The 26,795-nt window shown below is 39.2% G+C and overlaps 1 protein-coding gene across 3 annotated transcripts in view; it reads right to left on the bottom strand.

Annotated features, from left to right (window-relative positions):
- The window catches only part of EPB41L5 (erythrocyte membrane protein band 4.1 like 5), a 53,980-nt gene that overhangs the window by 10,557 nt on the left and 16,628 nt on the right, over positions 1-26,795 (bottom strand). For all 3 annotated transcript variants that reach the window (XM_032693595.1, XM_032693594.1, XM_032693596.1), the window contains 15 exons: positions 26,129-26,171; positions 24,938-25,016; positions 22,405-22,449; positions 22,060-22,112; positions 19,295-19,415; positions 18,799-18,886; positions 18,090-18,178; positions 17,845-17,914; positions 16,971-17,140; positions 15,731-15,837; positions 15,282-15,309; positions 13,186-13,228; positions 11,961-12,076; positions 1,328-1,494; positions 723-817 (listed from right to left, as the gene is read on the bottom strand). In XM_032693595.1, coding sequence (XP_032549486.1) covers positions 723-817; positions 1,328-1,494; positions 11,961-12,076; positions 13,186-13,228; positions 15,282-15,309; positions 15,731-15,837; positions 16,971-17,140; positions 17,845-17,914; positions 18,090-18,178; positions 18,799-18,886; positions 19,295-19,415; positions 22,060-22,112; positions 22,405-22,449; positions 24,938-25,016; positions 26,129-26,171 — 1,314 coding nt within the window. The remainder of the gene's footprint in view (positions 1-722; positions 818-1,327; positions 1,495-11,960; positions 12,077-13,185; positions 13,229-15,281; positions 15,310-15,730; positions 15,838-16,970; positions 17,141-17,844; positions 17,915-18,089; positions 18,179-18,798; positions 18,887-19,294; positions 19,416-22,059; positions 22,113-22,404; positions 22,450-24,937; positions 25,017-26,128; positions 26,172-26,795) is intronic.

Genomic DNA, 26,795 nt, shown 5'->3' with positions numbered 1-26,795 from the left:
ACATGCAGTGATTCCTGCATGTTTTCCTCCCCAGAGAGGGAGGCTGGGGAAAGAAGAACAAAGAGGAGGGAGGGAGGGAGGGAGGGAGAAGAGCGCCTTCACCTCGTTCAGGGCACTGAAGCTTGTACTTTGGCTCAGCTGCCTCTGAAAGTGCAGCCTGACTTGCTCAGAAGGATCTGAGAGCATTTAATCAAACCACATCACTCTTCTCTGTGTAAACACAGAGAGCACTAACACCTACTTCAGAGAGCAGGTACAAACTGGTTGCTTAACAGGAGGGATGGATCATCAGCAAACTTGACTCAAACCAACATCTCAAAAAAACCTTCTGGGAGGGTTACCTAGGGCAACAGAAAAATGCCAGGAAAGCAGCACACCCCCTCCAAAAAGAAGGTAGACTACACAACACCATACAGGTAGTAACCTACAGATAGAGACAACTGAGAAACATTTCAAGCATTTTTTTACTCCCATTGATTTCAGAAAATTTCACCAGGCTGCAGTCTGCATACATGCACCTCTGCCCCTGTCTTTATCTCACTGCCCTGTCACACATAGGTTTATATATAATAAAGCAGCTGCATTTCCTTTACTACCCCCCAGTATTACTCACTCATATTCTTAAAAATTCTGCAAACAGACCAAGGCAAGTGGAAGACTTTTCAGAATCATCTGAACAAAACTCGGTGACTGAGCCAGGGGGAATGAAGCCCATGAAGTACCTGTATGTTTATGTTTACGTTGGGACGCTCAGTTGGCACAGGGCTGCTGCGCTCTGTCTCCAGCTGTTTCAGTTTTAGGAATGTGTCTTCAAATGCTGAAAAAGATAGAAAAAAAATCATCTTCCTGATGTTATTGTGGAGTTATTTGCCTTGTAACTTGCATTCTTCCTGAATACTAATTACACAGGTTTGAAGTTGTGCAAAAAAGTACAGGGATGGGAGAATCTGCCTACTTGCTCAGGCTTCAGTGCAAGTTTCAATCTCACGGAGTGTGTGTACCTAATCACAGTGCTCTGCACTCCTGCGAGTTCATCCACTCAACAGGGAATGAGCAAGCACACAGACTTAATTGCTTTTATGGCTGCACTTCACTGTATTTGTGGCTAAAGTCAGATCCAACAAAGATCTGACTTCTCCTATGTACCTCTGTCCTTGTAAATAAGCTTTGTTGTCCCAGTGGTGGGTAAAACTGTCCTTATGCATATAACCTAAGGGAGCTTCTAAAACAGTTCTGCATTTTTGTAAGGAAACACTCTCATAGCAACCTAACTATTTAACTTTGACCCCACGCACCATAATATGAAAAAATCTGTAAATTTGCTTACGATCAGAGTCTGCTTTTTCAGCAGGAGTTTCCTTTGTGCCAGGATGAGGGCAACTAACAGCCTCTTCTGAATCTCCTGTTGCCAAGCCAACAACCGGACGGCCTATGGCATCATCAACACAAGTTTCTGGCAGCTCTGTGCTGTCTAGCAAATCAACAAGAGGGATGCTGCAAAGGCAGAAAGACGGGCAGAGATAGGCAGAATCATGTTACCACTCTTCCTGTAACAAGAAAAAGCTTTGACACATGCAACCTCTTTTTTCAAGCTGTCTTCTGCTAACCAGATACATTCTGTAAAAAGTATTTCAGGTAACTAAACAGACATTGGCTCTCAGTGAGCTTAAAAAACATGACAAAGGGAACATTTTACGTCTCTGTAAGTGACTTCAGGCCTGTGTTGCCTGCTCCATCATCACACAGCAGTGGAAAAAGTGAAGAGAGAAGAAGGGAAGTTTTTAAACCATTAAATACACTTTTTGGAACAAACATTTGAAGTTTTCCTAACAAACTCAAGGTACCCTTTAGGATTTTTACATGAGAAAAAGAAAAGTGAGAGGGAGGGAAGTTGGTATCAAAAAAGTTGTTTGTGCAGCACTTCACCCAACACTTGCAAGCAGAAGAGAGGGTAGAAGGGTGCACTGCACAGGTCTGCATTGATACTGTTATGGTCAGGTATACCTATAACTAGTTTCAGTTTCGTTAGCTTAGGCAGAGACGTGAACGAAACTTTAGCAGTCACAATATTTTAAGTGAACCACAGCACATATGCTGTACCCTGTAAGGATCACTTGTTTCACCTCCTTTGCCTTCTGATGGAAACATCTCCTTTTTATTTTGCCCTACGAGCTGTACTTACAATGAACAAAGAAAAACAATTATAAAAAGAAAAATTATATTATGATGCTTGTGTTGTGCAAGCATTCAGGAATCTCATACATCTCTTCCAAGTCTGGGAGCAGCTAAAGCTCTCCTAACAGCAAAGTAACAAACACAGGAACAACTGCTGCAGAACAAGAGGGTTAATCAGACATGGCCTGTGCACGTAACTGCACCTTGATTATTGCCCATTTTAGTCTACAATTACCCTTACAATCAGTTTGGTTGCAATATTAGTTTAAGAAGAAAAATCTATCACTTGAAAGTCCTGTCCCTAATATGAGAACAATGACACCAAGCAAGTATCCACAACAGAACTTACCCTTAAGCACAGACAAGAGACGTTTCCTGCTGGGCAGTTTAGACCAGTTTCTCCCTTACCACTACCAGTTTAATGCCCCATGCCTCTCTCCAGCCCCTGGAATCTGGAAGCAGTGCCCTGTTGTCACTAGAGGCTCCAGGAAAAAACTCTCCCCCTCCAGCACAAGCACCGAAAAGAATCCTTCCTACATTAAAAATATACCTCTGAAACAGATTACAGGATATCACTGTTTTAGTGCTAATAATGTACGAATCATCTTAAGACAATTAATTGTTGTGAGGCAAACTGAGGTCACTTGCTTGATTCTCTTAAAGCAGTGGAATAAGAAGCTACTAGCAAAGCAAATAATAGGAAACTCTTCAACCTACTGTGCAGCCTCTCTGCACCACTAATGGGGAAGCAGTAGATAGTCTTGCAAAGGGGGAATGATGGATACAGAGATTTTTGTTAGAAGTAACAGACAGGAGTAGATGCTTTTCCAACTAAGGCAACAAAGGAAGTGAGACTGAATCCCATACCTTACTGTCAGAGGATGATGATGTTTGAGAGTTTCCTAATCTTCACATGAAGACAACAATTTTCTTCCTATTTTCTGAGAGTTTTCTGCAAATAGCCTCCCAATTGTTTAATATGACAACCATTATAGAAAGTTCAGATTTCGCCTGCAGCACAGAGAGGTGCTGACACCATGTGTTGAAGAAACTTGGAATAAGTTCCCATGAACTCTACATCAGAGAGGTGATGTAGAGCATCAGTAACACTTCTTTGCGCTTAAGGCTTCTAATTCTCTTCTTAGCATTATAGCACAGTGGAGAGGAAATGAGTGAAAAATGAAATTTATCTTAATTAGAAAACTGCTAGGATAATTACACTGGCCTTTTCCTCCCCATGACAACTGCAGTAATATTTACCAGACAGACAAGAGAGCTGATTCAAGAACTTGTCTGCTACAGATCAGGGCAGTCTTAAAATGTGACAACATATTCAAATAGCACACTCAGTGTCTAGTGTGTTCCAAAAGCTGCTTACACTGAGGTGACCAAAGTTTGTATAAAAACTTATTGCCATTTGTGCCATGGGATGGAGAACTGGTTGAGGTAGCAAGGACAACCAGGGTGAGACCCTGCAGCTTCACCCCTGCATCATGGCAGGGCCTCAGGGAAACTAAATGAATTTTAGGTGGACTAAAGGAAGCCTCATAGGCCAAGATTCAAGTAGGAATTGACCCCATCTTGCCTTCAGACCCACTGAAACACCTACTCAGCTACCCTGAGATATGCAGTCAACAAGAGGAAAGTCATACTAGGGAGACTCTCAGCCACTGGAATTTGCAGGCACAAAAGACAAGCTCTCCAAACAGCATCAAATCATTTGAGGCCACCCAGACTCTTCACCCTCTTCAGAGCACCTGCAGGAGGACTGCCATGCTGGCTTCATAAACAGCCAAACTAAGTAAATAAAAAGCACAAGATACTACTTGCATCACTACACAGAATTTCTGACATCTCTTACAAACACACTGATGAACTGTCCCACCAATCAAAGGCTGCCCAGGAAAAGTAGGAAACAGTCAGCTTGCCCTTCTCAACAATGAAAAGGGCATTAACTTTCCACGTTCCTGTATTTACCCATGTACAAGGGGATATTTTGAACTTTGCACAGCAATAAGTGCCAGGCTTTCTGTCTCCAGAATCAACTTCTACCAGAATATTTTAAGAAATACTCTGAGGAGAAATGCTGATAAAAGATACCAGGAGTTCATGCCACGTAAATAATTATGCATATAGGAATAATGAAGACTTGTAGTACATGGAAAGGTTTAACCCAGTAATAAATCACACAGAAGTCATTATATGCTTAGGGATTTCACACAGTAAGGGGAGTAGCTACTGTATTCTCTCTTCTTTTTTCCTGACAAATATATTGATATTAGTATGTACCACACAGCATTCAATGCATAAAGTGACTGAGAAAGCTGTCAATTACAACTGGTGTGGTTTTAATTTCCTAGTTGAAAAGCAAAACCATACTTCATGCTAGTTTATAAAATACAATCTTCAAAATACAGTAACTGAGTCTGCTACAAAAGAGGTAATTCTCTTACAATCTAATTGCAAACAGCACGGTGTACCATGCAAGCTCATTTATTTTTTCAAACTGGTAGTGACACAGAATAGTCTCTGACACAGACTCTGCAAGTTAGTACAACAGTATGAAGTTCTTTGTTAATTTTCTTAATTTTGGTGCATCCAATGTTGTACCTGAAGGTAAGAAGAGCAGTGAATTTAAACCTTTTCAGATTTTTTTTTCCTAAATAAAAATGCAAAATATTCAGAAAAAAAAAAAGAGCTTCCTTTTCTATTAAAGTGTAGAAAGCAAAAGGAAAAATCCTGGGGATGTAAGATCAGACAAACAGAGACAGCTCATACACATTCTAATCAAGCAAGTCCCACATTTCAAGACTTCTGCTGTCTTCCATTTGTTTGAAGATAATTCCGAATACTGACATAGCACAATATGTGCAAGTCAACAACTACAGCAAAGGACAGAAAACACCCTTGGGAAAAGGTGCTGGCTGCAGAACATTCAGGGATACTAAGCAAAGCAAAAAAAATATTACCACCACGCTGTTTAGAAAGACATCCATGTGCTTCCTCATTGCAATTCCTAGAGCATGTGACTTGTCCCTGTAAAAATGCAGCTTGGTGCTGTTGGGATGAGCATCTGCTACTGAGAGCTGTCACTCACCCTAATGGATACTAAGATAGTAATTCTCAAGTCAATGAAGGCACATCAAAATAAGCCCAGCACAGAGGAAAATCTACCCTCAGGTCACATGCAAGATTCACAGCCACATGGCAAAAGCACGCAAGGTACACCACACTGAAACAATTTAATCCTAAAGGTAGATGGATTTTAGGCAACCAGGGCTGAATCTACCATGCAAAAAATCTACTACAAAAACCTGTGTCACAGCTTTAATTACCAAACTTACAGTTAATTCCAGAGCAGTCCACAACCATCAGGAGGGTCACCAGCCCTCTGCTCAGCACTGGAGAGACACCCTGGAGTGCTGTGCCCAGCTCTGGGCTTCCCAGGACAAGAGAAACATGGACATACTGGAGGGAGTGCAGCAAAGGGCCATGAATATAACAAAGGGGCTGGAGCATTTGAGACAGGAGGAGAGGTTGAGAAAGCTGGGATTGCTCAGCCTGGGGAAAAGAAAGCTCAGGAGGACCTCACCAATGTTTATAAAAACCTGATGGAGGGAGTAAAGACAATAGTCAAACTCTTCTCAAGAGAGCCCAAAGAAAGGACAAGAGGCAATGGGCACAAACTGAAACACAGGAAACTCCACTTAAAAACAAAAAAAACCCCTAACTTTTCTTCCTGTAAGGCTGGTGAAACATGTCTCTCATAGCAGGTGTGAAGTCTCCATCCTTGTAGATACTCAAAACCTGGCTGGCGTGGTCCTTGAGCAACCTGCTCTACTCAAACCTGCTCTTAGTATGGGGGTGGACTAATTATCTCCAGAGGCACCTTCCAGCCTCCACTGCTCTTTAATTCTTTGACAGCCTCACAAAACTTCTCTGATACCCAAGGAGTCAGCCTCTACTTGCAGTGGCCTGACCTCTACAAAAGCGTATCTAAACTTATAACTGCAATAGAACAGTGACTTGTTATTGCAACAGTGTTCTTGCATTTTAAATACAAAACTATCCCAAATTCCTCCATTCAAATTAGTGGTTTTTTCTCCCTCAACTACAGAGACATTTTATGATACTGTTAAGTTAAAACACCTGTTTTAATTTGCATATTCTTATGCAACTATAAATAATAAAGGAATACAGGAGGTTTGCTTCACTCCAGAAGTTTACAACATCCACCATGCATAATCTAAACCTAAGAATAACACAACAGATTGCTCCTATCACCTTGGTAGATCTCACAGATCTTTAATATACAGCTTGCACATCCTTTTTCTTTTTTTTTAAGCAGAATCATAAAATAGACTTTTCATTAGCAATCTCCTTCCCCCTCTCAGATACAGAGTTGAGGAGACAAAGTATCTCAGGCAATATAAAGTTATGTCCTGGCTGACACTTACTTTCTTGGTTCTTCTGGGCTGAATATCTGGAAACAATATTTTTGGGCTCTGTGGCAATTTGAAACATAGTGAAAGAATCTGAAAATCATTCAATCACCTTCTTTATCCTAAAACCCAAATATAAATGAATTTTAAAAACCCTCTATTACAGCTTTTCATCTTTTTTTCTTTATAACAGGTAAAGAATATTGCAATTTAAAAGAAGTTATCTTCAGAAAACACATGAAAACACAGTGTGTTCAAAGGTAAAGGTTTGTTCTTCATGTAGTTAAAGGCCCCCAAGAACACCAACGAGCCATGAAGCTGGAGTCTTAACCTCTGACTTAAAAATTAACCCTGTGAATCATATGGTTGAACTGGTGTCTGTCAGGAAATATTTCTGTTTCTTTTCAACTGAAGCACAGTAGCAAAAAAGAAAATTTTTTAGAAAGAAAAAAAAGATAATTACTCTTTGCCTTTTTGGGAATTCTGATCATTTTATTCTTAAAAAAATGAAAATAATTCTATTTCATTTCCAAACAATATGTTTCAGAAGAGGTTTTATTGAAAAAAAAAGGTTAGTTTTTAGATTAACCATGGCCCTAGATATTTTCACATGACCATGGTTCAAAAGGAGGGGCAGTTACATCCTCTATTTCTCTTCGATTTTTGAAAACACATTATAACCCACTAGTTTCATGTGTAGTTTTATAACAAATGTGACTTCCTGCATGGCTTTCAAACCCAGCTAAAAAAAAAAGTAAATCTTTCAATCTTAAGGAAAACCTTAACATAATTTAAAAGATCTATCTGGATATAAATATAGATAGATATATATTGTTTTTAATGTAAGAGTGACGTGTGGCTTCTGGTCTATATGTTCTTTTTTCTTTGAAGACTAAATACCAACAGCACAATATGCAGAGCCTTTGTCATAAAGCTTTTCTCCCCCTCTACAGTCAGCTTTGGGTCCGTTGTTCTTATCTCAGAGACAGCTCAAGGGGCAATTTCTCAGGCTCTGCTGGGAAGCAGTCCCAAGCTCCAGCAAGGCCCACATCTCAGAGGCTGGTCATGGTGGTTTGGACAGCATAGGCACCAGCACTGCTGTGCATTCCCGCGTTCTTCGCATTGCGCTCGTGGACGAACGCGGGGCACCGTCCGTCCGCGCCGCGGGTCCTCGGCGGGGCCCACGCGTCCCACGTGCTTCCACCACGGAGACACCGGTCGGCAGCGTCAAAGGGCCTGGAGTGTTGGGGAGCGGGAGGGGGCACAATTAGTAAACGGGCACGGAGGAGGAAGAGGGTGGAAAAGTAAAGCAAAGGTAAAGATAAGGAGACCGATGCGAAAAGATGAGGAAGAAGGGCACTGCTGGGAGGTAAACGCTGAAGGAAGAGGCATGCGATGTACGTGTACGTGAGGACACTGCCAAATAAACTCCTTTTCTGCAAAGTATCACGCACAGTTTTGCACAATTCTGAAATGACAAGTTAAGCTCTCTCATGTATACATTGCCTACACTTACCAAATGAAAAGCACTTTACATTTCAAAGTGCTTCACAAAACTGAGTAAGAGCTGTGTGCATTTTACAGATGGGAGGAAATAATGCAATGGAGGAACAGGCCTGCCAAGTATACAGCATGCTTTGTTTGCAGAAAACAAGTTTAAGTGGCAGGTCCAAATGTACAGCTGAAACCAACATCTGTAAGCAATACCAGTTTTCAAAGTCACTGGAAAATGCAGATTCTAATACAAGTTTCAAAAAGAAAAGGAGAAGAAAATAGAAACTCAGAAAAATGAGCACTACTATGCAGGAAAAAACAGTAGAGCAAACACAAAGAATTCACAATTTAGGTGACTAAGGGACTAATACTACTGAAGAAGTTGACTGCAGCTATGACTTGGATTAGTGTAAAAAATTTAGTTGGAAAAGGACCATTTTACAAAAGGTCACAATAAAAACTAAGATCTTGCTTTCTAATTTTGCATATGAAGGCATAACGGTTTGTAAATTTTAAATTTTGAATTACTAAAATCAAACCCACAGAAATGCCATGCACAGTTATGGCTAGTCTATACCACAGTTGGAATAAGGTCCTCCAAAAGCTAGAAAAAAGAGCAAGGGAGAACACTCACCACATTAAACAGTGTTTTGAAAAATATTTTTATGCAGGAGCCCTTAGCTAGAAAATTGAAAGGCTTTAGGCACAAGCATCTCCAAAGCAGCAGGATAAGCAATCTACTGAAACAGCTGAATTTTAAAATACTTAAAAAACGGGCGATGATCAGATGAACAGATAACAGATGTTATCTGTTGTCTGTGTAGCACTAGGATACTTCACTGGTACATTTTAGAAAGGTTGATGTGAAGGTACAGTCAGGTATCAAAAAAGTGCTTGGAACAAAGCACTTCATAAACTATTGAAGCAAGGACATTCCTAAAACAAAGGTATTCCTTCAGCTTAATGTAGAAGACTCTACTTAATGAGCCAAATCTAAACAAAGTGAAATGATTGTTGCTGTTCACATAGAGGGGTCAGACAGCCTTCAGCTCAAATTCCACCTTCTCATGTTCCAGAACAGCCAAGCAGCCAGAGCATGAGCTGGAAGATCACAGTGTTAAGGCAGGGAAGCAGGAAAGCATGCAGGATTCTCAACAGTGGTAAATGATTAATGTTCAGGGATAGTCCTCCTTTAGAAAAGAGACAGGTTTTATATAAAGGTCACCCATGGGTAAATTCAAAATTTTGGTTTTTGTGAAATATGCCAAGGGAGTGACCTGTACATACTGAGGGTTCCAATCCTCAACAGTTTGTTACATTGTTTTCCCATCTCTTTCATATATGCAATTAAGGGAAAGCTACATCCAACAGCAAGCAAAGAAAAAAAAAAGAAAAAAAAAAAGAAAAAAGAAAAAAATCCCCTACTTATTCCACAAAAGGACGAAAATATAAAATGGCACAGAAAAAGCTTCTTGGAAAAAGACTAAACTTGGAATGACACAGGTCATGTTTTAGGCTTCCCAGACTTGCAGCTAATATTCCAGAACACTTTCAGATCCTGCAGACCAGTACAGCTTTCCTGTACTGACAATTTTACAGAAATGGAGCAAAGTTAAAAAAAAAAAAAAAAAAAAAAAAAATCCCACACTAAAATCCTTCCTATCTGGCAAAGTACTTTCTACAATCTGGCACAATTGCTGTTGGCAGCTGCAGCATTAACATTTTAAATTAAAGGAAACATTGACATTAGGACGGATCTAAGCTGCAAGGTAGCCAGTACAGGCATCTGCCAAGCAGAGCACGGAAACTCATGAGGTCGGGACCTTACTTCTAAACTCCTTCAATCCAACTATCTACCAAATCCACAGTCCAAAAGATTTTGGTGTTCTCAACAATCCTTGGCAAGCTCTCTCTAAAAGAAGACTATTTTTCTGACAGAAAGCAAAGGTAATTCATGCAGAAACAGGCCAATTAAAGACAGTAGCAGCTGGAAGGAAATCTTGTTAGCAGCACCAAGACACCCTTGCAGGTGCAATAGCCAAGTCACAGCCCCCGGCAATAAATACATATGTTCTGGCAATTATATTAACCTAATCCCACTTCCCATCTAGGAAACCAGAATGTAGCTCAATTGCTGACTCAGCTTCAAACTGTTGTCTTCTTCCTACAGCTGGATTTGCCCTTTATTACAGGCAGTACGGTTTCCAGTGAATACACTAAAACCAGAAGACAACCACTTTCAGTAGTAATTATATGGCTCAAAGACACACAACACATTCGCAGTACAAGCACTGCACTCTCAATTAAAATGCATCAATTGCCAAGAAGCTTGTCTTCTTTACAACACACTGTTTTGGGTTACATGCAGGTGTATTCCACATTCACTCCCACTCTTCTATACAAAGGTTACATCTTGCAGCAGCTGGCATATAAGCTTAGACGCCTTGACGATGTTATGACAGACAGGTTTAAGTTCTTAATCCTAAAACAGGCATACCAAACCCAAAACTGAAACAGATTGGCTACAGAGCCTCTCTGCTTCAGAACAAAAGCAGTGAGATTTCAATAAGCAACAGCAGCCGTGCGAACACGAGCAGGAACAGTAGCACCAGTCAGATATCCGAGGAGAGCTGCTTGGAGCAGGAGTCAAACATCTCCACCAAAGGAAATACAGGTTTCTAGCACTCATCTTGCAATTAGGCCAAAAGAACAAAAATAAAACCATATTGAGAATGCTGAAGAATAAGGAGACCACCACCTTTCACCCACCACCATGGAAGGAATCGAGCGATCAACAGGATCCCACCATAGACAAGCACAGAGTTCAGATACTAGATAAATCAAGGGCAAAAGAAAGAAAAACAGCATTGATCATACGTTCTGATTGAAACTTCAATAAAATGCAACTCAAAGTAGAATTACCATCCCCCTTATCATCCCAAATCAGTAGTATGAAAAGTCTTTAAAAGAATACGGTTTATGAAATTAAAATACATCTGTCATCGTACTGTTAGAAACAGGTATCATCTACTTCTAAGAGATACTGAAGCAAAGCAGGTTCATATGCCTGACAATGGCAGACTTTTTCTCTTGAGGGCTGAAACTGCTTGGGATAAGAGCTTTTGTGTCACTCCATTCCACTGTTACTGCTCCTGAGGAGTCTGGCAAAAGCCAGAATTATCCTTCTAGGATAAGCCATATTGCCTCTGAAGGCACAAGAAGCTGAAGAAGTTGACATGTGCACAAGAACTGGGTTGATATATGTCAGTTTTGGTTTGAAAATAGCTTTGTAATATAGAATTAATTTAAGAAAAGTTAAATGATATGTACATTTATCTATCTTCAAACAAATCATCCTCGTTTTGAGATGCATCCAATCCATAAAACAAATACTCTGATTACACGAAATCAAAGCTCTTATCTTCAGTTTGTGTCATTTTCCTCAAGCTCCCATTCTTCCCAAGATCATGAGAAAAGTCGCCTATTTCAAAAGGTTCAAAAGTGATTCACAAAGATACAAGATTCTGTATTATCCTAAGGATCAAGGCAAGCCCCTGGGCCCATGATACCAAGCAAAAGGTTACAAAGGATATTGTGGCAAATGAGAAGGACATAGTTCTCTCCAAGACTTGAAAATGCTACTTCAGCCCGTGAAGAAATTTTCTTTTGGTTGGCAGTGACTAAGCCACACATAATTCATAGGAAAAAATCAGCTGCATGATCACTAACTCGATTGTCAACTTACATAAAGATACAAGGAGAGCAGCTTACTTAAGTACAGATAAAGGAACAGCTACTTGAATCATGCATAAGCAAACAAAATCCACTTCCCAGCAAAGCAGAACATACCACTTCTTGTCTTGCTGGCTGGCTCCTGGGCTCCTTGGGAGGTTTTCTATTTCCACTAAGACTGGGGTGGAAGGAACCGCTGTTAGGACAGGTAGGTTTGGTTTTGCATTCCAGCTCTTTGGAGACAGAATATAAACAAGTTATTATATACAATTAATGACATGATGACATGCTAAAGAGAACAAAACAGATCACCACTCCTTATGCATGAAACTAAAGCAAGGTCATTGTCTTCCCTTACTTCCATAGCACTGGATACCTATGCCCAGTCTTTTCCAGTACTGCACACAGTACTGGGATCATAGGGAATCCAAGGCTGCTCAAAGATTCTGATAAAGAGCTCTGGCCTGCTGTGTCCTTTTTAAGTTCATGCAGTAATGCTTTCCTTCTGGAGGAAACTTTTTAATAATGACTGGCACCTTTGTGTTGCATGCTTTGGGCTGCCATTTGAAGCATAACAGCTCCTGAAAAAAACCACTCCTTTTGTACAGAAGGCAAAAGGCTGGGCAGAGTAGCAATCTACCAGTGAAAATTGAGTATTTTAATATTAAAACAACCCAAAATCTCGTTTCCACCAATATGTGACCCCTGCTGGTGCACTCTTCATCTGAAATGCTCCAAAAAGCAAGACACTGTCTCTCCAAACTCCAAGTCTTTTTTTTTCTGATACACAGAGTTACTTTACACTAACATCATCCATTTTCAGTGAAACAGGATATTCTGTGCACAAGTACTGAGGAGACAGGTATCTCTGATTTCCTTCTCAATTTCAGAAAACAAAGAATTTTTGCTAACAATGTATTCTTTAATTTATATGCATTCCCCTCTTTCAGAGAAAAAAATACTGTCACCAGGAGCAACATAGGTGCTAATAAACTACACCCCCACCTTTTTTTTTTTTAATTTTAATTACCATATGGAATTAATGAGCTTTGGATAATAACAACTCTCACACAAAAGTACTTTGTGTACCTATGAAAATCTGTATCTATAAATAGTGTCATTTCTAGAGTACTGGGGCAGGGAATATCTTCCTTACTCCAGCTAAATTAACCAATTATCTTGCTTGTAAATTAGCAGTCATTTCTTGGTATGCAATTTAGTAAGTTAACTGTTTTAACTTTCAATTGGTCAATGACTGGATTTTAAGAGCAAATAACAAAATTCTCACATCTGTTGAAACACACTAAAACTACCTTTAAAACCAGTGAAAGAGAGTCCTTACTTGTGATCCATTAGTTTGGCTGATAACAGCATTATTTGCAGTACTGAAAGACAAGAACAATTTAAAACTGAGTCAGATCAACAAACTGCTTTTGCAGACTGATAGAACTGTAAAGATTTTCAGAAAGAAACAAGAAGACTAACAAAGATATTTTCAAAGTATTTAACTGTTCTCACAAAGAAAACTGAAAAACTTATGCTTTAGGTCAGCTGTCTCATTCTATGTAGCTAAGAGTACCACATTATTTTTTCTTTGTTCAAGATGTAGTTTATCTGTAACTCATCTGGTTTTTCCTCTTCCTTGCCTTAACTAGTTTGGTTTAAAAAGCCTTCCTAATTCAGCAGTAAAGTGGGGCACGTTTAAAGCAAAAATTATACAGTTTTAGTTAAAGTCCCAGGAAATATGACATTGTTTCAAGTTCACCTACATGCTGTAGACACTATGTTCCATAACTAGAACCCTTCTGATTTGAAGCTTCACATCATAAAGTTTATCACAAAAATTTATGAGTTTGTTCTGCATACAGAATGGACTCTAATGGACTTAAAAGCAGCTATTCAAGGTTTCGTGCACAGCAGCTCAGCACAGCATTAACAGTAATTCTATACTATTAAATATTTATTGTATTTGATAAATTAAATATCTATTCTTGATGATTTCTGAATCTGCAAGAGACATCTCACATTTTCAAGATATTTAAAAGCATTATACCTTATACAATAACTATGCATTATAAATCACGCAAAACAAACTTTCGCCCCAGACTTCTAATCTTCTAAAAAAAGGTTCCAATCTCCTACGATCCATTAATCTGCTGATTTATGGTCTGGACAATAATTATCCAATCTGGCAAGGTGACAATTCAAACAGATTTCTGTATCTACTTCAGTGACTCTTTAGAACTATTTTATTTAAAATACCACAACATCAACACTGAACAAGCTGTTCCTTGTCTGTTCCCTACTTTGCCCCTTCTCTATTCAGAGAATGTGGAAGCTACCACAGAATAGTCCACATTTAACAGAAATATTAAGGAATGTCTTCTGGGTAGTACCTTCCCCTATGGTGAGTTAATACAGAAGAATGGAACAACATACATCTTTCATGATGCATTTCGATTAGCAACACTGAAGGGTAGAGTTTCAGAAATGGCACAGCTTGCTGTGGAGACTAACAACAGTGCCACACCTAGGTGCAGATCAGGAGACTGCAGTCTTATCAGAAGAAACTGCTCATGAAGTTTCTCTTTCCACTCTCAGAATGACCTAAGCAGCCTGAAACTCGGAGAACGGCTTGACAACATAGCATGATGAGAGTAGTCATTAATCAAATAGTTGCATTTTGCAGCAGAGGATCTTTAAGCACTCTAATGACACCCAGTTTGGAAGAATACTTTCTCATTTTATAAAAATAAAAAACAATACAGTATGTCAAAGAGAGCAACTGTAGCTTTGTCCTCACACTTCTCAGACTTCTCCCCATCTCATGCAAGAATCAACCCCCCTGCTACAAACAGAAAACGTTCAGCTGTATTAAGCATTAACTTACACATCCAGGAAGACCTTCGGTACAGAAATAAAGAACCAAAAGGCCTCCCGCTTTAAATGCTGATCATGAATAAACATAAATATTTAAGTATATAAAAATAATGCAAATATTGTATAGAATATAAAATCACTACCCTATTTCAAATATTTACTTTACTATCTTTTCTCTGTGACCTTCACTTGATGATGTATTTCAGTCACACAGCCAGAGTAGGCAGATTCCAGAAGGAAGATATCCTCACACACTTTTACCTGATCTCTTTACATGGCAGCACACAGAACTACAACTCATATCCAGCAAGAATCATAGCTAGTCATAAACAAACTTTACTGTCTGCTAGTAAGCAAGTCTGGCAAAATTATCTATGTGACGACGACACAAGAGCTTTGCTTTGAACGGTGGTTTTTATGTAAAGCAAACAAACACAATACCCATGGCAAAACCACAGTTAAGAGGCTATCACTGTATATCCTCCTTCTGCAGACACATGCTCAAGTACAGGTGGCAAACATCAAAGAGAGAAACTCAAATACTGGAATGCACCTTACCTCGTTTCTTCCAGTTTAGCAGTATGTGCTGCAAAAATATAAAGCGTCAATTAAAATTTAATTTATAATTAGGTTATTAATTAAATATTAAGTATATGATTAATAAAAATAACCTACCACTGCCTAAAAGCAGGCAACCAAAAGAGTAAAAGTTATTATCATTAATATATCACTGCTTCCTAGACCCAAGTTTTCCATCTTCATACTGAGACCTACTGTGCAATCTTCATGGGTGTTTTACCTGCAGAGCAAGCTGGAATGACATGCTTTGGAAACAAGCTCTTTCTAATAAATACACATGGTCTCCTAAATAAGTAAAAGAAAATCTAATTTTGCAAATTCAAGAGAAGGGCAAACAGCTACAGAAAGATTCCTACACAGAACTTTAAAGGAGATGATTACTTGATTCTCACATTGGATTATACTTCTCAGAATGGAAGTTCTTTTACCTTTCATTTGTAGGGTTCGTCTTGAATATCTCTTGCTGGGCCGTCTTTCAAAGGATGCTGATCTCCTGGCTTTGTTGGTCTTGGTGGTTTGATATTCTGTTTTCCCACTAAAAATGCCATGCAAAAGTATAAAGCAATAAATCACTTATTTTTAATGATGAAATAGAGACACTGCCCATCAAAAACATCACACTACTTTCAATTAGTAGCCTAACATCTGATCTCAGTTCTATTAAAACACCCCAAAATTCACACCTCAAAGGGTCTTTCATAAAAGAGGGAAAGAGTTTTACAAACGTTCTAATATTCACCCCATTTTCCTAAGACAAATGGTTGTAGTAATGACTCCTTAAACCTTAAGCTGTTGATAAAACACGCTTGCCCTTTGCATATTTCTGTGGTCACAGTGCTTGATGTTTGGGAGAGCCTGAAAAATGCTAGGAGAGAGTACAGCTTAAGTAATGCTGCTGAAGGTCATAAAGAAAGATGATAACAGGACTAAAAAGCAGCATCTAGATGCTCATGTTCCCAGATAAGTATTTCTTTCCAAGTTTGGCCAGAATCTACCCCCAGGGCAGTGGCACCCTCATGTTCTGCTGACTCCTTGGTACCACCGATCTTTTTTGAAGAAGACTACGTGGTACTGCTACAGTCGCTGGAAATGGAATAAAAATATATGCACACTGCCTGGGGTCATGCCCCATCCCCTTCCACATGTTCTCACCAACTCTGGTGGGGAATCAACACCATCCTGCAGGCTACTCTGGAATCACAAGCCATTCCATAGACTGTTACCTGCACTAGTAGTGCCTTACACAGAACAGGCATTATCTGAGGCTTTTGAAGCATTACCACCCCTCAAACAGCTGGGAACTCAGGAGTCAAAAAACTTGCAATATCCTCAGCTGTGCAAGTTAATCATCCATTCTCTATGGTATGTTTAAAAAAGTGTGGCCTTCCAAGATAAAGTGATCTATAAAACACAATGTACTACATATAAGGAATATAAACCTTGAGAAATCTTTGGTTTCCAACTGCACAGACCAGAATCACCAAGATAAATCAGAAAATACAGGGGGGAAATCCATATGATTTAATAAAACCAATAATACAACTCACTCAGCTTGCAAGTTTCACTGCCCTAGATGAAAGAAAACCAAGTTCTCCCCTGTTTTCCTGCATAATCCAAGAAGAGCAGTAACTGACAGAAGAGATGTGCTAAATGACAGACAACACCGACCTGTATCGGAACCGAGACCCCAACCGGATGAAGCCTGATCGACTTGAGCTCTTTTGGACAGGACCTCGGAGCCGGAAGAAGGCATGATGTTCCACTGCACATTTCCACAAGTGTTTGCAGGCTTTGGGATGATCCAGTCTAAAGACAAAAGTGTGCTCCTGCTCCTTTCCCTTAAAACACATAAAGCACACTGACGACTTACAAAGGGACTAAATAAGTCAAAGCTACTATTCCATGCAACCCCAATAAAATTTGGGTCCTATGAATACTGAAATACATGTTTTAAAATATTTTAGGCAGAAATATCAAATTTTTCAGAAGCTTTAGTGAACAACTGCTTCGTTGTCTAAAGTTGGAAAGGGTTAGGGAGTCCATATATTTAAGAAGTCAAACCTCTGAATAACTACAAATTAAAGACACCATTACAATAGGAAGGTATTTCTCAATCAGGCTAACATGGTTTCACTTCCAGATTGGATCTCCTCAAATTACCAATGCTCATTTTTTTATTGTCTCCGCTCCATGCAATTTCTTTCCCATGGGAACAATTCTGGAACCTGCTTAAGGAATTAATTCCACTAAATGTGGTACATGGCCTTTTTCTAAACTTCTTTGTGCAATGTACACTCTTTCCAAAGTATCTGGTCTAGTTTCACAAGGCATTCCACTTTGAAAAACAGGTGAGAAAAAAAGTAATTAAGTCCATTTATTTTTTACTTAAGTCCCTTCATTTCCCGCCTCCCCCACCAAGTCACATTAAAAGATCTCGCAGGCATCCGCGTTAATTCTCAGAAATGAAATATAGAGATCAGAAGTATGTAAACTAGTGCTGTATAACCAAGACTGAGATACAACTAAAGAGATATTTATCCACCTGTTCATCATCTTCAACAACAACCAGAGTGAGTTTGTTTTTCTTGAAGTCAAGCCTTGTTATCTTTGGCCTGCAAGATGAACAGAAAGCGCAGGTTATGTCTAACTCTCTTAGGAACTCACTGAGAAGGTACCTAATATTCAGTGCTCTCATATCCCAAACATAAATTTTTCTTCTGTTATTGCAAAAAAACCACAAAAGAGTAAAAATCTAAAATACATTTTAACATACATCAGAGAGCTTACCAGAAAAACAAACCAATCTTTGTGTCTCCTTCAAAGACAAGAACTCCTGTAGGTGTCAGTCCCAGGCTGTAATCATTGCCGTCTCTTGCCTAATTGCCAGAAAATACAGATTATATTCATTTTGGTGTTCGACCCTTTATCCAATTTACTCCAGTGGATCATGTAGTTTATTTGCCCAGTGTTACAATTAAACACATATCTGCTAATAAAACAAAACCCTCGTGTTTCGATGATCTCATGCATTGAATTTCTCCTGTTTACAACTCTTCGATAAGGTTGACTAAAGTGGAAAATTAAAGTTTCTTGATTTGTCTGTGTAATAAGGACCTCCTTATGCAGTTCATTGCACTTCCTTCTCCACAGGAGATCTATTTTTACTTGTAGTTCTTCAACTGGCAGCTGACTGGACCCCAGCCAATTTTAATTACTAGGATTTTTCACAAAACTCTTAGTTAAATACAAACTGTAGCACATATTGCCACACCAATCACATATTTAACACAGAGCAGATATGCCTGGACTAGAGATACCCTCTAGAAATGTATACCAAAGAGTGTAATGTTGACACAAAGTCAGATCACTTGTTGCAGAGATTGCATGAGTACAATATTCCCTTTTTTCCCCCCTGTCAAAGTAAAAGCCGTGTTGAAATGCAGCATGAAGCCAACGTTATCATTTCCAAAGGTCACCACGCTGTGGCTAAACATACCTTGACTATGTGCATGTCTACACCATACATTTCCAGCCACTTAGCTTTGTTTAAGTAGTTAGTTTCAGCCTGCGCTGGTGTTTGTCCCCTGAAATAAAATTTTTGCTGTTAGGAAGGTGCCTGAAAAAGCCAGAAAGGAAAAACCGGTATATGAGAAAAGAGGAAAAGAACTTGGCAAAAGTTTGTGAAAAACCCAAACACTGCTGACACTTGTGTGCTGTCATGAACACCAAGGTCATTTCTGTAAGTTTTAATCTGGAACCACGGCTGCAAAAATTCCTGCATTTCAAGGTTTTGTACCTCATCATTTTACTCAGACCTTTGAAAAGCTTCATTTTTCACATTATATCCACTTACAAAATATGACAGAACCATACTAAAATTATATTTCTGAACAAAACCACATAAGAAAAGTCAGTAGCATCTTTTTAATACACTCTTTTCACAGAAAAATCAGTGCAAACAGCTGGGTATCATTCACTGGAAGATCTAGTACCTGCATTCCTTCCACTTCTCAAAAACAGCTAGTTCCATCTCTTCAGTCTGAGTGGGAACAAACCTGAACTCAGACACCAGTTCAGGGACATGTTCAGCAGGATCATAGTCTCCAAGTTCAGCTACAAAAGAACAGCATGGTTAAACACTGTTCCCAACAGACACAGTGGATATTTCTGCATACAGTGGAACTTCTCTAGTTAATCTAAAATACTAAATTTCTTCTTGCATTCCTCCTTCTCCTCCAGTTCTCCTTATTTTTGAAGTGTCACCTTCTTTGACAGGGAAATTATGGACACTGAACAAATGGCTGTGTGGTCTGCACAAAAGCTTTGTGTTAATTTTTACTAAGTGCTATTGACACATTCCTTAACAAGCTTCCTATAAAGAAAATTTATCACCATCCTTGAAACTCATCTTTAGTTGACTAAACCTGCAATGGAATTTTGCCTTAAATTATTAAAACAACAAATCTCTTGAGATTTATAAAATGCAAAACCAGTTCTGAGACTTTTCATAAAACTATGTCCATTCTAAAGATCAATTTCTGGTTTTATGATTCAATATCCCCCTGTCCTGCTAAAATTACTCTGTGTCAGGGCACAGTCACGCAGCTGTTATTTGTCGCTCTCCTTTTCATCTCAGAACATAATAAATGTCCTACAGGGTCAGTCAAATGGTTCATCTAGTCCACTGCTGCATGCTCAGAGGGGCAGTGAGAGATGCTATTTACAGAGCATATTGGAACATACTAGTCAGTGGGTGTGCCACATCAAAAGCACAACCTCCATTTTCCACAGATGTGGAAAGTCCAGCTTTTAAAGACAGATATGTGCCTAAATGCTGAAACTCACAGTTGGACCCCCATAAAAAAAGTCTTGATTTTCAGAGTCACTAAGCACTTGCTCCTCCACTGATTTCAAGTTGCTTCTTAATGTTCAGCTCATATCCAAAAAATTAGGAATAATTCTGTAATTTGAACCTTGGGAGTCTGATCCAGGTCAATAACTGCTCTCTCTGAAAAAAGGAACTACAGATGTCTGTGTAGGAAAAAAGCCAGACATCTTAGTGAAGACCTGGAGAAGTCAAATAAGTGCATACAGTATTCCATAGGCACAGAAGTGACAAACGATCTAAAAACCTGTTTCTTGGATTTCTGAACACTGCAAGCATAATAATAGTCTTTTCACCCCCTCCTTTTTTTTTTTTTTTTAATGCTGACTGAGGAAGCCTGTAGTTCTATAATAATTTACTCCCACTAAAATGCCTGCTTCTGTTGAAAGGAATGCTGTCAAAGCCAGCTTAGGTTCCAGCTGATTTAAATAAAAGTACACAGCTGTCAGACAGTAAGATTAAAGCCCTGCTACGGACCTCATTGTGGAGAGAGGAAAGAAAAGACCAGCAAAAAAAGCAATGGACATATGGCCTAATTAGATCACTTTGTTATTCAAAAAACTTCTTCACTGAACCTGTATCTTCAGGCTCTAACAATGCTAATATTTTTAACTATGGAATGTATTCTAACTGTTTTTCTTCCGCACAAAAGAGCAGGTTAAAAAGGCAAGTAGCTTCACAGTTTAGTCCCAGCCCTCTATACCTAAACATGATTAGGGTCATTAGGAGTTCCTGCCTGAAAAAAAAAAAAGTGTTTTGGAAAATATTTGTAACAGAAAGAATTTCAGTGATTTAGTTCTGTTACCTAACTCCTGCAGAGTAAGTACAACAGTGCATTGATTTATAAGATGAATGTGGTGTAGAGAATTTGTGCAGCACAAACACATGGCACATCTCCAAATTGCCTCTTCATCAGACAGGACTGTACGTCAGCTTTACAGCAGAGGTTCCAGGATTTTTTGCAGACTCAAACTGGGTTGAATAAGGCCATATATCTATATCCTCCAATAAGGACCCAAAAGCCTACTCTAGCAGACAGTTGTAAAACTTCAAGCCTCTTCCTTTTGTGAGCTTTCCTGCTTGAAACCACAGCAAACTTCATATTCGTTAAAATCACACCCTCATCCAAACAACAGAGGACACTGGCCAGGAAGATCAGTGATGTAGAACCTCTAAAAGCAACTTAGGGTCAGACACAGCTCTCAGCAAAGCCATGGATGCTGGATTCTCAGCTGGAATCAAAAGTTAAAGACAGTCATTGATAAAGTCTCAGCTGGCTTGAGCACGGTGCAGTACAGCTGAGAAAAAAGACAGTATGTCTTGTGGCTGAACAAGGATCTGAAATATCAACAAGCGCAGTTCAACCGTGAATGCTCAAGTATGAGCATGAGACACGTGGCACTAAGATGTTCCTACAAATAAGCTGAAGTCAAAATCTGATATTTTATATACAGGACTTTTCAGCCGAGTGCAGAACAAAACCAATTTTGTACCTCATTTGGACAACAAAAAATACAACAAAAAAAATCATACGATGAAATAAAAGTGAGCTGTGTTACTACAGCAAAGCAATTCAGGAAGACTGCAGACCTCATAACTCATGTGAAAGTGGACACGTTTGCACATAAGCACTCCAGAAAACAAGTTTAGGGCAAAGCTGTTTATTATCTGAACCTCCTTGTTCTGTTTCAGAGAAACTGAGTAATTTTCTGCATATGCTCTCAGCACAGCTACAATCCAAAAGAGCTGTGTTTCACACTGGATCACTATTGTCTGGGCGGAATCTGTTTTCTGTATATAACAAGGACAGATTAAAAGAGTTAATAAGAGCTGCTCATGAAACTTCATCCTTCCCCTCTTGTACCTACTCACCTTGCATGTTATAAGCTGCCAACTGGACGGCTGTGTCAAAAGGACATTCCAATCTGCCGTAAGAAAAATGCATTGTTAAAGCCCGAACTGACACTATTTAGCAGACAACTTATACAACTGACAGTAATGTTTGCGATAAGAAAATGAAAAAGAATTAGTAGATTTTCAACAAATTAACAGGAGACAAGCTTTACATTATTTAAGCATTCCTCTGCTGATATTCATGCATAGAAAAGTAGTATTTTAGAGAAAAAATAACATTACTAAGAAAAACTTACTAATTATCAAATAAAAGTTTAATAAATTCCATGCTAGACACACTGTATTGTTTAAAAGGCTGCTTACTTTCCACTAAGAATATCCAGTTTCAGCTGCAGAACAAATAAATACCTGTAGAATTAAATAAGAAATAAGTCATTGACTAATAGTTTTAATATGTCACTCAGCCAACAGGAGTAAGTTAGAGCTTGACAAATAAAAATGTTTTCTACTCTTTACATGGGTCAGGTTTCAAGACTAAAGAAACTGTACTATGACCTTTCAAGGCTCATCAGTTGGGTTTGTGTGTTTTGCATGGATTTCAAATGAAGGAAACCCAAAATGAGAAGTTGTCAAAAGCTGAACTACAGTGTTGCATCGAAAAAGAAACAGGATACCCAAGTAAATATTATTTTTTTTCTCTTTTGTTCCTACTTGGGCAAAACCCAACTTGCATCTTCCACATTTCCTTCATTATTCATAGACATACCAATCTCATAAGAGAATGGTTATTTTAAAGTCTCGCAAAAATAAATGCTTCTAATAGGGATTGCTTAGTTAAAATCTAACCCAAAAAGCTGACTGCAAAGTGAGAAAAAATAAAGAGTAGGCTGTGGCCTTTCCAACTTTTTACTGTTTAGAGCCAGCTTTCCTTCATTGCCTTGCTTATTCTGTACTCTTCTCACTTAAAAATTGGGCGAATATTGAATACAAATCCCTTTGGTGTGCAACACCAATTCTTCCAATCCAATACCCACAAAGAGCAGCTCCTTTGCTCCATTATAGTACCCAGCCTTCCTCTGACAAGAGAAGAACTCTCATCAAGGATAAAGCACTGGTATCTGTGACAGTATCCACTTTGAATTCTAGCACAGATGCCCAGAAGCCTTACACAACACCAAAGACAATGCTTCTCCTTCAACGTGTGCCTGTGTCTCCTCATACTTACACACACAGACACAAAACAGATGCAGGTGTTTTTCCTACAGGTCTCACAGAAATTCAAAAATACTTTGCCAAACCATTTATTATCCAAAGCCTTTCGAACACTAGCCCCCACATGTTTGGTCCTGACCCCAGATATCGAAAGAATGAGCACAGTGTACAGTGGGTGTGACCAGTATGTGCTTATCAGCCACATAACACTTGCAAACAATTCAAGCACTTCCCATGCTGTGTAACATGACCTCTGACTGGCAGCATCTGAAGGGAAGCTGCCACAGAACATGAGCAAGCTGCACCCTGGAAGCTGAAAACTGGCTCCAGTGGGTGTCCTGCTGCACAAGGGTGGAACCCTCAGGAAGGCCCCAGTGACACCGATACCCCATAGCAAAGCTCTGCTTCCCACTGCTTCTGCTTCTTTAAGGTGTCAAACTGTCTCAAGACAGAAGGAAGACTTGCTCTCCTGTTCTGGGGGGATTAGCTAAGCAGGCAGACAGGGTTTAAAAGCCCTCAGGTTTCAGGTCTGCCCTGGTAAAACCTGTATAGTAAAGTCTGACTGGCAGAACTCAGTCAAGGTGAATGAAAATATTTCATAGTGGTAGATACAGATGTAGGTCCAAATTTTGTTTACAGTTACTGTTTTTAAAGAGAGTTAAATGTTTATTCATTAACATGAATGGGGAAGTAAAACATTCTTCTCAGATCAGCAGGAAAGCATTAAAAAGCAGCAGTTATCACATTATGTTACCACATGTAAATATGAAGTTGCAAAGGGTACATATGGCTGTAAGGGGTAATGCTACTATAATCTTCCTGGTAGCACTCCCAGGGATTTGGCTAAAGTGCAGATCGAAGATCCACACAGACAAAAACCTGAACAACAAACAAATACACTTCATGCCCTTACAAATGGCTTAGGGTATTAAATGTCCACAGCTATCACAAAAACATAACTCAAGGGATCAGCAGCAGTGGCAATAATACAAGGATACATCACCTTTTATAACAGATTTATACTGCAGACAGTTTGTTGTATTCTCTTTCAAAATACCCCAAGTATGTCTCAGTCCAACAAGAAATGCAGTACTACGAATGGATCTGTAAAATGCTTTAATCAAGAGAAACTGCTGCTCACCTGATACTACAATCCTACACATAGAGTACTGTCAACTCACTTGTCAACATGGCAGTAAAACACTATTTTCCCTTTCCATAAACTCTACAAAGACCACACAAGCAATGAAATGCTCACTGAACTTCACTTTTGCCAAAGAGAAGCTCTAACTTGCAATTCAATGCTTTTCTGCCTAGAGACAGGATGACTGAATGCAGCTGAAACTAAATACAGCTTAAGAAGAATAAAGACAGAGCAGTAATGTCTGTTCTCTTCAGTAAAAACCTCTGTCCATTGTGTACAAGCTACTCAGATCAGCTGCCAGAACTGTCTAATGAAAAACAGTGTATTAAGTAATATATAAATATTTAGTGCTCTTTATGTCACAGCTCATTCATTTCAAGATAGGTACACTACAAAAAGAGGGCAGCATTTACAAAAAGCCAAGTTAGCAAGCAGCTCCAAGGAATTCTCTGAAACATCATACAACTGTTTCAATAAGTACCACAAAGCATTTCCCTGGCCTTATTTGGGTACCTCTCTCTCACATAAAATCCCTCTTACCTTGTTAGCTCTTCACGTAGATTATTGGGCTCTGATGAGTAAAACTTTACACGAAAATGCAGACAATACGGTGGGCCAACTGCGAAGCAGAATTCATTCAAGACAGCAGTAACAGTTACTGGATGAGACATGTCTTTATTACACACAATCACATCACAAAACCTGACTGAAATTGGTTGGCTATGTCCTACCACAAAGTCTTAAGGCAGGAATTCCTGTGTGACAGGGAAATCCATGAAGAACATCAGGGTGAAAGGACACAAATATGCACATGAAATAGTTTTAAAAGTTACAAGTCAACCCAACAGTCATATCACATTAACTTAACCTGCCAAGAGCACATGAATCTAGGTTAATCCCTATATTTAAGGACTATCCATCACCAAGAAAGCTGTGCATCTTGGCTCTGCAGTTGACTAAACCCTCAGGCATGCTGTTGGTCTCTGCAGCATCTTCCCAGGGCTCTGGAAAATACTCACTGCTGACATCTCAGGCCCTTCTATTCCACAAAAGTTTAGACATATTTTATGGGGACTTAAGAGATCCTTCTACTGAAGAATCATCTTTTCTGGAAAGCAAAGAGTTAATTCAGCAAAAGGATGGATTAACAGTTCTTTAAAAATGTGCAGCGCTCTGCTGATTCTTGCATTTGACAGGAGGAATTTCTCTCTCAGTGCTTCCAAAACCTCTGTTGTATTAACACAGCACCACAAGTCCCTGAAGACTTCCCACAGTGCAGAGCAAGGAAACTGCTGAACAACAATCAGCCGATGCCACAGCTTACCCAAGCCACACCACTGAAACAACCAGGCCAGGCTAAAGGCTTGTGCAGCAGGTAAGTACTTGGTGGACTGAACACAGATTCGGGCATTCAGGACTGCCCCAAGGGATGGAGGCTCCAAGACACATTTTCCTACAGTCAGGATAACAATCTCTAACACTAAAACATCTTCAGCTGTCTTGACTCCACTTTAACTATAATTAATGAGCCTATAACATGTTCAATTAAGAACATTAGAATAAAGTAATATGAGCTACAGAGGGAAGAGGTTAATAAACAATCAGTAGCACCATGCGGGGTTTTTGTCACCGGGTCTCATCACCCCTCACAGGACACTGCCCCCACCACCCATTCCAACTCTGTGCTTCCTGTACGTCAAGACCCCAAGAGAAAATGGAAAGGACACTTACTTTTAACTTGCTTTTTAATGCTTTTTGTGTTGTCCAGCCAATGCTGAAAAATAAATTAATTTCACTGAATTATCAATAAAGAATTCTCCCAGAAAGAACAAAAAAGAAAAAAACCCCTATTTGTTAGTGAAGACCATCTTGGAATAACAAGTAGTTTGTTAAAACAATCTAATCCAAATCTTTCACAATTCATGGCTCTCTCTGTGCTCACTGAAGATTCTTTCGCTCAAAGTTTATAATACAAAATGTCAGTTTTGAACAACATCCTGTACTACCTTATTTAAAGCCAGTCCTCAAGAATGTGTTTTCTACTTAAAAGAAAACCATTCTAACAAACCACTTCACTAAAATTTTCATCCTGTCCAAACAAACACTTAATTCACACGTTAGTAGGTCAGCCAGTGACAATGTGCAAGAGAGGAATAAATCATAGCTGGAGACTCTGGCACTCAGTTGTGGGTGATGTTTACTTGAGGCAGGAAGGGGAGAGACAAAATAAATATTGTTGGCTTCCAGGCATTTTCTTTAGATGACTCAAGTGCAGTAAAAGCAAAGCCATCTATGTCCCAACATAAGGCTCAGCTCTACCTAATTCTCAAAAATCTATTCACACGTGACATTTTAGCAACTATCACAAGAGGACAGAAGTTACTGCCTCACCTACTAA

This window comes from Chiroxiphia lanceolata, chromosome 7 (genome assembly GCF_009829145.1).
Source record: "Chiroxiphia lanceolata isolate bChiLan1 chromosome 7, bChiLan1.pri, whole genome shotgun sequence".
Classification (NCBI taxonomy): domain Eukaryota; kingdom Metazoa; phylum Chordata; class Aves; order Passeriformes; family Pipridae; genus Chiroxiphia; species Chiroxiphia lanceolata.
Note: the sequence above shows the minus strand (reverse complement) of the source record. Positions and strands in the feature narration are given on the sequence as shown.